The sequence below is a fragment of the Apiotrichum porosum genome (assembly GCF_003942205.1).
Source record: "Apiotrichum porosum strain DSM 27194 chromosome Unknown scaffold_4, whole genome shotgun sequence".
NCBI classification, from domain to species: Eukaryota; Fungi; Basidiomycota; class Tremellomycetes; order Trichosporonales; family Trichosporonaceae; genus Apiotrichum; species Apiotrichum porosum.
In genome coordinates, this window is record NW_021167111.1 from 83,739 (window position 1) to 97,130 (window position 13,392).

Consider the following 13,392-nt stretch of genomic DNA (forward strand, 5'->3'; position numbering starts at 1 on the left):
CAAACTCAGGCGCGTCAGCTAGTGCGGGGCCCACATAGGTAATTTACCTCCGCACGCCTTCTCCACTCCGCCTACCACTGACCGCCTAGATCCTGGCGCGCCTGTTAAATAGCGGGAGCAAATGAGGCCGCGCGAGCGTGCCTTCGTGCACACCAGCGTCAGCGCCAGCCAGAGACGCGAGCAGCGAGCAACGACATCATCGACAGCACCGAGAGACCTCCCACAATCCCACTTCCAACCGTCCGGCACTCATTTCACACCTAGACCGAAGGCAAGCGGCGAGCACAAAGCACGACCCGCGACTCTCTACAGCCTTCCCTTCTTTCACAACTCTTTCACTCCTCGCCGGTACAGCTCGCTAGTAGCTGCCATCAGACGCAATGGTGTGTATCAGGCCAGACAACATGGACGCGCACGCACGCGCGTACCAGCTCGCAGGTTGGTCCAGAATGCCGAGCTGACAACCCACAGTCCATCCAGGAGTACAACGGCGGTTCGGTCGTCGCCATGGTCGGCAAGGACTGTGTCGCGATTGCCTGCGACCTCCGTCTCGGTAACCAGGCCACTGGTATCGCCATGAACTTTGAGAAGGTGTTCCCCGTCAACGACACCTTGTACTATGGCCTCCCCGGTCTTGCGACCGACGTGTACACATTGTGAGTGTCCGCTGGCTGTCCTGGTCAGCGTGGCTGCTGCCTGAGCTACGGCAGAAAGCATCGAGGTCGTCACCAGGGCGCATGCTTCTACACCTCGGAGACGTGTAATTCCCAAGCTAACACTCCTCAGGCGAGAGCAGCTGCGCTTCCGCGTCAACATGTACCGCATGAAGGAGGAGCGCGAGATCACCCCCGAGACCTTCACTCACCTCCTCTCGTCGACCCTCTACGAGAAGCGCTTTGGCCCTTACTTCCTCGAGCCCGTCATTGCCGGCATTGCTCCCCCCACCGCTGCCAACCCCAACCCCCAACCCTACGTCTCGACTCTTGACTCGATCGGCTGTATCACCACCCCCAAGGACTTTGCCGTCGCCGGTACTGCCACCGACAAGCTGTACGGTGCCGCCGAGGGCCTCTGGGAGCCTGATCTTGAGCCCGAGGACCTCTTTGAGACCATCTCGCAGACCCTCCTGAACGCCGTCGACCGTGATGCGCTTTCCGGCTGGGGTGCCATTGTTCACGTCATGTGAGTAGAATGACTATCTAGGACTTCTGAGAAACCAGAGCCGTTGCTAACCCACGTACAGCACGAAGGACAAGGTGATCACCCGCACACTGCGGTCGCGTATGGACTAAGGATAGAGCAGGAAGATTCGAGTTGGAGGAAGGCCGGCAGCACAGACATGCATGTAGATCATCCAAGCTGCTAACTGCTCCGTGACTACTGACGTACGGGCTATCTACGAGGGTTGGTGCGCGACACTATTTACAGCTCGCACATTCACCTGCTTGTGGCGACTTCGGTGTCATCGCTCGCGGCCGATTCCTGTCTGAACTCGAGAACCGTCTGCATCGAGTTGAAGAGGTCCTCCTGGAGCTTGCGGAGGTAGTCGACGACCGACGGGTCAGACTGCGAAGATTCAAGGACCTGCTGCAGCTTGCCACGGAGCTGGAGGCTAGTCAGAAGCAACTCCCAGTTCTCATGCTCACCTCGATGATGACCTTGCGCCGCATGGCCTCCGCATTGGCGAGACTGGCGTTACGGCCTGTGGCAGTTAGTTCGCACCACTGCCACCAACTCACCCTTCTCCTCCAGGTCAGTGAGCTTTGTGGCGACCTCCCAGGCCTTGTCGGTCACTTCCGTGGGCAGAGACGCGAGCTTGGCGAGCTCCAGACCTGATTCACGTTCAGCATATGGAGGATAACGGATCTCACCGTAGTGCTCCTCCTTGCAAGATCCCTGGACGACCTTGTAGTGGAAGACAGAGCTGAACGAGCCGGAGGATCCCATGTGGCTGTTGCTCTGCGGGTCAGCTACCATCAAGGTAGACGTAGCTCACCTGCACCTGGAGATGAAGTCTTCATGTCAGCTCGCCTCGGTTGCGTTCGATCTTACGTTTGAACACCCGGAAAGATGCAAAGAGTCTGGGCGAGCTCCTGGAAGTGCGTGGCAAAGAAGACGAACGACTGAAATGTCAGCTTCAGGCGCGGCGTAACCTAGCTCACCTTGGCCCTAATAAGTGCCTCGGCGATGGCCTGCGAGAGGCCTACGCCTTCAATGGGGGCAGTACCACGTCCAAGCTTGAGGTCAGAAAAAGGACGCGAAACAGCTCACATACCTCGTCGATCAGAACCAGCGAGCGGTCAGTTGCCAGGCCTGCTGGGTAAGCGAGCGCGCTTCGTTATAACTCACCTAGAATCATTGCCGAGGTCGCCATCTCCGCCGCGAAGGTTGAGAGCGACTTTTCGATCGAGTCTAAAGAGGTCAGCACCGTGTCTCATGCTACATATTACCATCATTGGAGAGTCGAGTCAGGAGCGCGTCGTGGAGCTTGAATTGGGCATACTCGGCGGGGACACTAGAGCGTCAGTTGTAGGGCTCGTGCGTTCCCTCGCAACTCACAAGCAGCCGACCATTGCCTGGACAGTCAAGAGGCCGATCTGGCGGAGATATGTGCTCTTGCCCGACATGCTGGCATGCGTCAGTCTCCAGCTCTCGGAAAAGGATTCTCACTTGGGACCTTGGATGAGCTGGAAGTTGGCAGGGCCATCTGCCGCATATACGTCATTGGGAACACAGGTGCCAGAAGGGAGGGTCTGATCCAGAATTGGGTGACGACCGTTCTTGATCTGTTTGTTAACATAAACAGTATCTGTCCACTCACAACAAGAGCCTTGCCAAATTGAGGGCGGACTGAAAAGCTCAGTACATGTCCGACCGCTGTGGAGCTTCTTCTTACCACATGAATGCGCTGCCGTTAACAGTGGCCTGGTATGATGCGACTCACAGCTGGAAATGTCTGCGAATCCGCTGAGAACGTCGAGCAGAGCAATCTTTGAAAGAGTTCAGAGCGATGGGCGTTAGACGAACTCACTGCTTCCGAGCACGCGTAGAGGCAACCTTCACGTTAGCACCTGGCACAGTTGGCAACTTACCAATCTTGTCAACCACTTCCTCGATGAGCTCCGCCACAATGTCCTCGCTCATCAGAAAGACTTCTTGCTGGGTCTGAAGCATGCGCTGGTTACGCTTCAACTGGACATGTCAACGCAGGACTTGGATGGAGACTCACGAGCTCGTGGCTGGTAAAACGGATAGCCTTCTTGCTCTTCTCAAAGTGGATGAAGACTTTGGGCATCTCAATGTCCACCAGATCATCTGGAAGGCAGTGGAAGCGATATCCTTGCTCGCTCCACTCAAGCTGTGTGGTGATACCGTACTCATCTAAAGGTCAGAACTAACTATGCAGAGTTGCATACCTTGGTAGACTTTGGTCACTGAACGGGTCAGCCCTGGAAACGACTGCGGACCCACTTTCCATAATATCAGCCACATTCTCAGCATGTGTCGCACGGGCAACATCGAGAAGTTGATTGAAGTTGCTTTTGACTGCGTACAGCTTGGAGTTCTTGGACATCTGCCGCTTGGTACCCTTGCCAGTGCCGAGCGAGGCTTCGTCATTGATGCGTTCTGGCAGGTTAGCACGGAATAAGAGTAGGAACCCACGGTCAATCAACGTGGCAATGTCCTGGACTTGGGGGTCTGAAAGCATCTATGACACAACTGTCAGCCTGGGAGCGACAACACGGCTCACCCTGCATCCGATTTTGAGAAGTGTAGATTTACTCTGCCTGAGAACTCTGGCGAGCTCCGGCACACTGGTGACAACTTTGCGGAGTTGGAGGAGGAGTGCAATCCTTGTTTCCGTCTGAACTGGGTCACTGTGGTTGACCCTCTGGTTTTGGGAGATCTGGGGACGTCAGCTTCTTCCGCATGGAGGACTTTGAAACCAGTCAACTGACGCTGGTAATAAGTTTATCAAAGTCTACCTTGAACGTCAGCTAGCCCACTCGGGTCACGCACTCCCTCGACAGGCTTGAGGCTCTTGCGAATTCCACCGAGCTTCTCCGACGAGTTGACAAGTTCTAGTCATGGTCAGCTGGACGCACTCCTTATGCACCGGTACCTTCAACAGCATCAAGGCGGTTCTCGATGATTGGCTTCTCTGTACCGTGTCAGCTCACGCCTGAAGGATTGAAAGCTCACGGTTACTAGGCTGAAGTATTGAGGAACGAAGGAGGCGAATACCCATTGGCGTGGTGCACGCGTTCAGAGTCGCTGGGAGTCAACCCGAGTACAATTGTCGGCTCACACCGCTCACAGAACAGTGTGTTTGTGTTCTTCATCGTGATGTTGTTTTGAACGAGCTCGAGGTTACGGGCGCTCTCCGGGTCGATAAACATGTGGCCTGGCATCAGCTTCGGACGTGGAGAACCTTGAACCTCACCCCTCATGGTCTCGTACTTGATAATGACCGAATTGTCACTGAGGTTTGCACCGTGCTGGACGCAAGCGTATGTCAGAAGGGCGGATGCAGCACAGAGCGCGTAATAGCGGTCCGCAGCGACCATCAAGACAGAAGCCTTGGTGTCATCCTCGATGCCGAACTGCTTGATGAGGTCAAGGCCTGCTCGTTAGCTCGCAAGCGGATTGACCGATATGTAGCTCACCGTTGTCAGCGCTCCAATGCGAGCGCGCCACAGCCTCGCACTTGAGCTGAAACTCTTTCTCGATCTTTTCAACCATCTTGGAGTCTGTCTTGCGAGCTCCCATGGACACTCTGGTAACCTGAGTGTCTGTGACAAGAACCGTCTTTGGGCGGTAAAGAGACAGGTAGTACAGGGTCTTGTTGAACGCTTGCAAATGTCAGCTTCTGGTGGTCTGCAAAAGCCACAAAGGTGACATACAGGAGCTATCGGCAACCTGGATGCTGGTGAGCATACCTCACCAGGGAATAAGCTGCTACATACCTGAGTGATGGTCATCTAAGCCGTTGTCAGTAGCATATCTCCCAGTAACCCACCCGTCCAGTGTCGATGTTGATTGCCGCAAGACCAACTTCGACGCCGGTGCCTGCACGATCAGAGTGGTGCCTAACCAGAACAACTCACCCTTGTTCTGAAGAGCGGCAACGATGTACTCTCCACCATCGCCAACAATTGATCCAGTGGTACTGGGACGAGCGGAAGTCGCCGACTGGCGGCTGGAGTAGGCAGTCTGGGGGCGAGCCGAGTGAGACCTGGAGACGACAGAGCCGTGGCGCTTGGGAGGGGCAAGGAACTGGTTGCTGGATGGATGCGTCGGAGGGCGGGCGGTGAGAGCAGTAGGGGGACGGCTTGGGGGCTTGGAGGACATCCTGGAAGAGGTGGTAGATCCCAAGCGGTAGAGGGAGGACAACGGCCGCCCCACCTCAGATGCAGAGGGAGACTGGGGAGTGGGTGGCGGTCTCATCATGGCAGTAGTGGTGGTGGTTATGATGGTGAGAGGAGGGTTGAGACGAGAACGGGGTGAACTCTGGATGGGGGTAGGAGATGGAGAGAAGTGGAAATGAAGATAGAGGGAAGGAGAGGAAGCCGAGGACGAATATGGAGGGAAGGCGGGGAAGACAAGGCCAGCGACACATAGGTGACTCACCTCCCCCAGATCCACCAAGCGATTCTGCCAGTTGAATGCACCATGTCAGCACACGCACAGCGTCCACACTGCATGCATTTCTCATACTGTATGTTCCTCGCTACATCTACTTGTCGATCCCAGTGTGACAAACTGCCTCGATGTTGTGCCCATCGGGGTCGAGGACGTAGGCGGCATAATAGTTGGGTTGAAAGTGTGCGCGGATGCCCGGCTGGCCGTTGTCTTTCGCGCCCGCAGCAAGTGCCTTGTTATAGAACTCGTCGACCTCGTGTGACGTCTCACAGCGGAATGCACAGTGAATGGGTGTCACCTCTGGCCCCTTTGCAGCGTCGGCGATGAAGAACTTGACTTGCTTGAAGGCTGAGCCGTGTTGACCGTAGCCGCAGAGGCCCGGGAATTCCATGATGGCCTTGGCGCCAATTGCCTCGAGAACGCTGGAGTAGAACGCCTTGCTGGCGGCGTAGTTGGACACACGAAGATAGAGGTGGTCAATCATGCTTGCTGATGAGGGTAGCTTGCGCCGCTGGCCCCTGGGAGGAAAGACAGCGAGACGGAAGTCATTTCGACTGCAAGTCATCTTTTGTGTGGGCGGGCGACCCAGTTGACTGGACATGACGTCACCTGACCCAGACGGCCTCCACCGCCCCCTAGTGAGCATGTTGAACGCCCTGCCTTGCCCGCCACACAGACAACTGTACATGCATCCACAGGCCACAGGTGTGCACGCGTGCACACATGATGTTTGTGTTGGTTGCGGCGGGTAATACATCCAGAGCGAGTAGGAGGTGGTTTTTTGGTGACGGTGGCCAACAAAATAGGTTTTTTGTGATTTTTGCACCACTATATGGCTGCAAAAATCCGTCTAGGGAGAGAGTAAAGGCTTCTACTGAGGGTCAGGTAGCGTTTAGTAGCTGAGTTGTACCATAAAGACCTTTTGGATACTGCTACAAAGTGTCTCCTTGGTGGCTGTGGACAAACTTCCACAGCCAGAAAATCGTTTTCGCTGTCTTTTCCCGTCTTTTCAGTTTCCTCTGTGGCAACTTCAGTCACTCAGAGTACGTTTCTCCCACCAAAGTCCTCTCACTGAATCAGCCTACCAGTCAGCGGCTTATCATTTCACTACCTGACGGATACCTAGCCAAGCCCCCCGCGGGAGGGGTGGTGTGGTTGTGCAAAACCAAATTGACATAATCAATCACTCCGAGACGCCAAGGCGGCTGCTGGGACAACCGCCCATGCGAGAGTGGCTTCTCCGGACCCGACGTCCGAAGAGTAGCACTTGGCCAGAAGACCAGAAGAAGAACAGCATGGTGCTGGTATCCTGCCCAGAAAACGCCTAGAACACGGATGGATATTCTTTTTCCCACGCAGACGGTCGTCTTTGGCATGTCAGTGGCAAGCTTCATGGTGTGCGGTCTTCTTCTTTCGTAGGGCCACCAATGATGGGTGGATTACGCCTGCTGAATCTCTCTCATCTGCGATGGGATACGACATTGCGCACTTTTTGCATCTCTAGGAAGTATTTTCACTACCATGCCTTTGTCATTATTCGTTTCCAGAGTGCCCTACCACGTCACCATAACTGAGCCGACACTTAAACAGCACGCTGCTTGATGGGAAGCGACGACGACGAGCTCGACGAGTCAAGCGAGACGGGAGCGTTGCGCCTGCCAAAGTGGACGCGACCAGTGGCATAAAGAGCGGCGAGGATCAGAGCAATGACACCAAAGGTGACACCGGCGCCGATACCACCACCCTCAGCGGCCGAGAGGCCAGAGTCGGTGTTGACGCTCGACGACGACGATGACGAACCAGTGACCGAGGCGGCGGCGGCAGCGGCGCCAGTGGTGGGGTGGACCATGTCGGCGGGCATGGTGGCGCTCGTCAGCGAGCTACCGCCGTTGAGCTGGAGGCTGTCCGCCTCCGAGGCGACTTCGAGCTCCGAGGTGTAGTTGCCACAGACGTAGTCGGCGGTCTTAACGTAGCTCGAGGTCTCGACGAGCTTGACGTCCGCACACTGGTAGTACCACTCCTTCTGGCCGTCGAGGTAGTAGATGAGGAGGAGGGTGGCAACGTCGCCGTCGACAAAGCCGAGCGAGGAAAAGTCCGGGGCGTGACCGCAGTAGTGGCCGGCACCAATGTCCGCGATGGTGTTGGTGTACGTGCTGAACTCGTGGAACTTGGTGGGGTTCGAGCCCTTGTACCACAGGAAGTTGAGGTCGTCGACCGCAGTCTCCTGGAGGAGCGAGATCTGGCCGTTGGCTGCCATGTCAGCTAGGCTACAATGTGAATAGCTTACTGAGAGGGAAAGTGGTAGGAGTGGTTGCGGCGAAGCCACCGCAAGGGGCCTCAGTGGCAGTCTGAGCCGAGAAGCCACGGCCGGGAGGGAACGACCACGACACCGGCGACGTAGTGAAGTCCTGGCGGATCGTTAGCGTCGGTCCGACTGGTGCCACTCGTCAAGATGGACTTTACAACTCACGGTGATGCTAGCGTTGGCACGCGGGGAGAGGGGGAGGGCGGCGGCAGTCGCAAGCGACGCCGAAGTGGCAGCGAGGAGGGCGTTGAAGAGCATTTTAGAGTGGTTTCAATGTCTAGAGTGGGACAAGTGACAAACGCTGGATGTGGGAACTGGTCACGGGGGAGTGGGTTGACTTATATCATGTGCCTCTGAATGCAAGCCAAGACATGCCATGCCGGCCAGGGAGTACAAAGGCGACGCTCCCCGGAAGGACACCTCATCCGAGGCATGTGCTGAGCAAGTACTCGGTCAAGCGCCTTGTCGCTAGGGCTTGCGGGCCGCACGGCCGTAGCCTGTGACCAACCGCCTCAGTTTTCCATTGGTATGTAGATATTCACCAAAGTCAATGGACTAGTTCCTCCATAAAGGCCGCATGAAGAAGCTGTTGAGTCGGCCGAGGTGACTTGGCACGCCACCATTGTGTACTTGGAGTGCTGCACCCCCCGCCCCCCGGTCTGACGACGCAAGGTTGCTTACTTGCCGCGCCGCAGCCCCTGATTTTGAGATGTGCTCGGTCTTGCGGAGCCATGTGCGTCTTGGGGCGTCTTGGCGGCGTAGTCGGCCGATGTCGTAGGTAACTTGATAGAACGTTGTGTACGGCGCAGAGGCAATCCCCATGGCAGCCGCCGAGAGCGCTATACGTATGGAAGTGAAGTACATGGTTGTTAATGGGCAAACCAATGCATGTAAGTGGACCTTGCCTCGTCTTGATGTCTGTTTAGGCTGCGATGAGTGTGGACAGCGCAGAAGACAAGACGCTGTACGCTGTTTTAGTGGAAAAGGAGTTCGGCCGTGACGGGAGCAAACCGCTATCAGATAAGCCGCCGATCTTGGGTGGGTGCTGTGACCTTGCTCCCCAGCCTGTGCGTGCAGACTCCCGATGCCAAGACTGTGTGCGTCATCACCAACATCCGGCCGACAATGTCATGTTGCCTCCAAACTCTGGCAGCGGCGACTTGCGCCAAACGATGCCACTCGGTACGGCCTTTGACCCAGCTTTCTGGACTTCCGCACATCCACAGGTCCACAGAACCGCAGATCCGACGCGAGTACAAGTAAGAGGCCGAAAAGGGGGAACTGAAGGGCATGGCGACCTGCAAGCCTCCCTGGACAACGCATGCGTGCTCTGCCAAGATACGACTCGGTGGCGACAGATCGGCTATACTATCATGTACCATGGGGTTCGGCGTATCCACGACAAAACCCAAGCCGAGCCAAGGCCATTGTACAGGGTGCTCACTGAAAGCCGGCGTCTGTTCGCAGCTCAGTACGTCAGTACCAGTGATGAGCGTGAGCGACTGTCCTGAGACGGTCAGAGATCAGAGACTTGATTCCAAATGGGTATTGCTACACAACTGTGCCAGACCGGCAGACTGCAACAGGCAGTGCGTTCAACCAACCAAACCCTCCCCTCCCCCTTCTTTTGTGGGACGTGCCTGTCAGATGTCCATCGCCTGCACTGGACTACATTTGCGTTCGAGAACGGACCAAAAGTTGCAACCCACCTGTGAACGACCTTGAATATTGACCATTGAGACTGGTGGATTTTTATCACAGAGGGCCGGAAGACCAGAACGATTCTCCAGGACAGTCTGCAAGCAGAGTCAATCTAGAGCAGGTCACTGCCCAGATGGACTCGCAATGCGCTGGATCCCTCGCTGTGGGGTCGTTCCGTTCCGCCCGCGGTGCGCTGCTTCCGTACAGTATTAGCGGCCTCGGATGGTGTGTTAAAAGTCCTCTGCAAGGCTGCAGGCAAGCCTGTAGGCCGCCCCAATCGACCCGCCGGGCCGCCAAATGGCTTACCAGGCCGGCCAGGCCATTTACAGCACTGATGATACACCACCGCTTCCGCTCTCACCTCACCGTGATGACTACCCAGAGCGCCAGAGCAGCCACGACATGCATATGCCCCCCACGCCATCCCACAATCCCCACAATGCCCCACACTGCGCCACTGCCCACCGTCCCACACCTCGAAGGTCGGTCGGAGGTGGCCGTGTGGAATCGACGCGGAACGAACGGCAAGGGCCGGCAATGACGAAACCGGACCGATCACCCGCCCACCTTCACCTTCGCGCAGCAATGAGGCGAGGATAAGGCTCTTGACATAGGACACTTCCACCCTCGTGCACACTTACATCCCCGCCTTGCCCTTCACTACTGTAATACTACTGGATCACCGACATGCCTTCGATCAAGGGTAAACGCGTGCTCGTCACTGGTGGATCGCGCGGTGTCGGTGAGTACTGGTGCAACGACTTAGCAGGCCTCGTCACCCGATCCACATCTCCCCATCCTCATCGCACTGCTTCACGGCTGGCATGCTGACAGGACCCAGGCGCCGAGATTTGCAGGCAGGCCGCTGCCGAGGGCGCCATCGTTGCGGTCAACTACGCGTCGTCAAAGGAGGCGGCCGAGAAGCTCGTCGCCTCGCTCGCTGGGTCTGGCCATGTCATTGTCCAAGGCGACGCATTCACGCACGCGGGATGCGACGGGATCGTCGCCGACGCGCGCAAGGCGCTCGGCGGTATCGACGCAATCGTCAGCAACCAGGGCTGGACCAAGTTTGCCGACTGGAGGGATCTCGGTGGGTAGTGAGCTGTGCACCAACTTACAGCCATCGTCAAGCCAGCGCAAAACTGACCACCATGGCAGAGTCGGTGGCGGACGACGAGTGGATGAAGATCTACAATGCCAACGTCATGAGCCACCTGTGGCTCATCCAGGCCGCCAAGAAGGATCTGGTGGCGAACAAGGGCTCGTTCATCATCACTGGCTCCATTGCCGGTTCGCAGACCTCGGGAAGCAGTCTGGCATACTGTGAGTATGGAGAGGAGCATCGCTGTGGAGTACGTTTCCAGGCTACTCGATAGTCGAGATAGACTGCGGCTTGGCTGGCTTGCGATTTGGATCCAGCCAGGTTGAGAACAACTCACAAGCTCTGCTCCTCTGCTCTCTCTGAGCTTGTGTCCTCGCAGAAACTCACACATACCCACAGCCGTCGCCAAGGCGGGATGCCTGCACCTCACCCGCGGTCTCGCCAAGAGCTGTGCCCCCGACATCCGCGTCAACTGCGTTGCTCCAGGCCTCATGCTCACTGAGTGGGCTGCTGGATTCTCCGAGGCCCAGATTCAGGCCAGCAAGGACATCACGCTGCTCGGCGGCACCAGTGAGGTGGAAGATGTGGCCGGCGCCTTCAGTGAGTACAGCTTCAGTATGGAAGCACGAGGGAAGAGAAACGTACACTGACAATCCCCTAGTCATGCTCCTCCGCAACGGCTCGATCACCGGTGAGATTATCGAGGTGTCCGCTGGCTATGGTAAAAAGTAGACTGCAACGAGCACGTGTGGGGTTTCAGAAGATGCGATGAATGTGATTGAACTCGCGCCCGTTCGACCGGCGCGATTGGCACTCTTCCACCTCGGCTGAGGGGCGTGTACGATACGAGAGCTGTCGAGCAGCGTGCCTACGACCGAATAAGCAGTACAGTCGCGTGACTTCTATTCTCGAGTAAGGTGCTGAGCCCCGTTTCAAGAATCCCCGCTGGGGAGGCTAGGAGGTTTAAAGGGCTTGCTGGTCCCTGCTCCGTCCATCGCGTGCACTGACGTAGGCATATACCAGAATTGAAGACCAGACTCTGGTACAAGCCCCATACCAGTATTACTGGCCAACTGGGCCTGGGCGGTGAGCCAAAACACTGCAGGGTCGAAAGCCTGGGAGCTCTTGACGTGTCGTGTTTGGATCAGCGCTGTTGTAAACACCAGACTGTCACACATGTGACCATACGTAGGGTTACTGGACATGTGAGACGTGAAACGCATCGCTTGGCCTTGTGTGAGTTGAGTCACTTGATTCTCCCACAATAGCATGCACGTCGCATGGGAATGCCTTCGCGCCGGTGGCTGTCGTAAAAAAACGGTCACTTCCGAGGTCAGAAGCCATGCTGCTGTTTGCTGTTGGGCGTTCCAATTGACCGAACCTTGTGCCCCTTCGCCATTATTTAATTATTTGCAGACGTACCTCGTGGCAACCATGCCCACCATAGGCCACCATGTGCCCGGTCTGGAACACCATGGTGTGGACCTGGTGCACGCCTGATCCTCCTGACATTTGTGAAATGCAAGGACAACTCGAGCTGTACCTGTTTGTGGTTGGCACAGCTGTGCCTTGCACCTCCTGTGAGGGAACCGCGCCAAGAGCTATGTAGGCTCGCAGCTTACTCGGTTATGGGTCGAGGGTGCGCTGTGCAGAGTCTTGCTAATCTTGTGTCCGTGTAAGTACAGCTCTCAGTGCTGCACAGGCTGAGGAAGGTCAGTCCTGGGGCCTGGGACATGAAGCATGAAGACGACAGAAATGTCGGCTTCCTTCGGTACTCACACCACAATAATCGAGAGTGGTCACTCAGAGGCTCACAGGCGTCGTCTCCTCTCCTGTTCCCTCTGGTGCCAGGCCCGGCCCCAGTTTTGCATCCATGGACCAGACCAATGGTACGCCAGGGAAGTCCCAAGTATGTGCACATCTGGAACTCATGGCAATGGCTGTAAACAAAGTTATTGATGCCGAGAGGATGTCGTTTCCGTACCCAAAGGACAGATTGGGGACACTGCAGAGCAGGGTACAGAAGTGAGGCCACCAGGCCAATGTCCATCGCCACATTTGTACACTTTTGCTGTGTGGACGGGCCGTGTCTGTGTGCAAGCAGGATCTATTATGAGCACACGTGCAGCACGGCCCTTCTGCAAAGCTCCTTTTGTACGGGTGCGTATTGCTCCGGTGCGAGCATTCGAGTGCTGTCGAGGCTATAAACGATCGCTGGCGGCCACTCTCTGGTCGTTGGAACGGACAGTTCCAGCGTAGTTGGCGGTCCAAGCACCTGTCGTCGACATTATCTGTGCGCCATCACGACCCTCTCCGTCTGCTCGTCCCATGTTCTTCGCTAGCCTCGCTCCCTTTCTCGGTCGCAGTCGTTGGTGGCCGTGTGGGGGCCAGCATATTGACGCCTCCCAGGCCCACAGGCCGCGATCACGATGCATGGTGCAGGAAAATGGGTCGACGGGTGGTCAGTGCGGGGGTGCAGGAGTCAGGAAAATGCCCAGGATGGCGAGATTGACCCGACGGACAGGGTGCTGCGCGTCCGCGGGATAGGCGGTTCCAACGTGAAACAGCAACCACATGAGTTAGAACGACAACTGCGAGCCGAGAGAGAGAGAGAGCGCGAGAGCAAACAGCAATGTGCAGG

General features: G+C 56.6%; 6 protein-coding genes across 6 annotated transcripts; 2 read left to right on the plus strand and 4 right to left on the minus strand.

Annotated features, from left to right (window-relative positions):
• Positions 1-380: 380 nt before the first annotated feature.
• PUP3 (proteasome core particle subunit beta 3) lies at positions 381-1,292 on the plus strand (the record flags this gene model as incomplete). Its single annotated transcript, XM_028622162.1, has 4 exons — positions 381-383; positions 472-656; positions 787-1,182; positions 1,244-1,292. 4 exons carry the CDS (start codon positions 381-383, stop codon positions 1,290-1,292), a joined length of 633 nt encoding a protein of 210 aa, XP_028477054.1.
• A 100-nt stretch (positions 1,293-1,392) lies between these two features.
• Positions 1,393-5,352, minus strand: MSH4 (MutS protein msh4; the record flags this gene model as incomplete). Its single annotated transcript, XM_028622163.1, has 33 exons — positions 1,393-1,396; positions 1,442-1,605; positions 1,647-1,702; positions 1,740-1,832; positions 1,872-1,959; positions 1,997-2,015; positions 2,053-2,123; positions 2,163-2,237; positions 2,276-2,313; positions 2,350-2,412; positions 2,451-2,515; positions 2,560-2,628; positions 2,671-2,786; positions 2,822-2,850; positions 2,945-2,990; positions 3,032-3,057; positions 3,093-3,192; positions 3,230-3,381; positions 3,417-3,434; positions 3,472-3,627; positions 3,664-3,709; positions 3,752-3,907; positions 3,960-3,986; positions 4,021-4,082; positions 4,124-4,162; positions 4,204-4,275; positions 4,319-4,405; positions 4,445-4,624; positions 4,668-4,853; positions 4,905-4,920; positions 4,968-4,982; positions 5,021-5,070; positions 5,109-5,352. The coding sequence occupies 33 exons, from the start codon at positions 5,350-5,352 to the stop codon at positions 1,393-1,395; spliced, it is 2,628 nt and encodes an 875-aa protein (XP_028477055.1).
• Positions 5,353-5,737: 385 nt separating this feature from the next.
• EHS24_006761 (uncharacterized protein) lies at positions 5,738-6,127 on the minus strand (the record flags this gene model as incomplete). The annotated part of the gene is made up of 1 exon (XM_028622164.1): positions 5,738-6,127. One exon carries the CDS (start codon positions 6,125-6,127, stop codon positions 5,738-5,740), a length of 390 nt encoding a protein of 129 aa, XP_028477056.1.
• Positions 6,128-7,225: 1,098 nt separating this feature from the next.
• Positions 7,226-8,206, minus strand: EHS24_006762 (uncharacterized protein; the record flags this gene model as incomplete). Its single annotated transcript, XM_028622165.1, has 3 exons — positions 7,226-7,893; positions 7,931-8,051; positions 8,114-8,206. 3 exons carry the CDS (start codon positions 8,204-8,206, stop codon positions 7,226-7,228), a joined length of 882 nt encoding a protein of 293 aa, XP_028477057.1.
• Positions 8,207-10,336: 2,130 nt separating this feature from the next.
• EHS24_006763 (uncharacterized protein) lies at positions 10,337-11,483 on the plus strand (the record flags this gene model as incomplete). The annotated part of the gene is made up of 5 exons (XM_028622166.1): positions 10,337-10,391; positions 10,491-10,739; positions 10,808-10,972; positions 11,151-11,351; positions 11,413-11,483. The coding sequence occupies 5 exons, from the start codon at positions 10,337-10,339 to the stop codon at positions 11,481-11,483; spliced, it is 741 nt and encodes a 246-aa protein (XP_028477058.1).
• A 200-nt stretch (positions 11,484-11,683) lies between these two features.
• EHS24_006764 (uncharacterized protein) lies at positions 11,684-11,974 on the minus strand (the record flags this gene model as incomplete). The annotated part of the gene is made up of 1 exon (XM_028622167.1): positions 11,684-11,974. The coding sequence occupies one exon, from the start codon at positions 11,972-11,974 to the stop codon at positions 11,684-11,686; it is 291 nt and encodes a 96-aa protein (XP_028477059.1).
• Between the last annotated feature and the right edge of the window lie 1,418 nt (positions 11,975-13,392).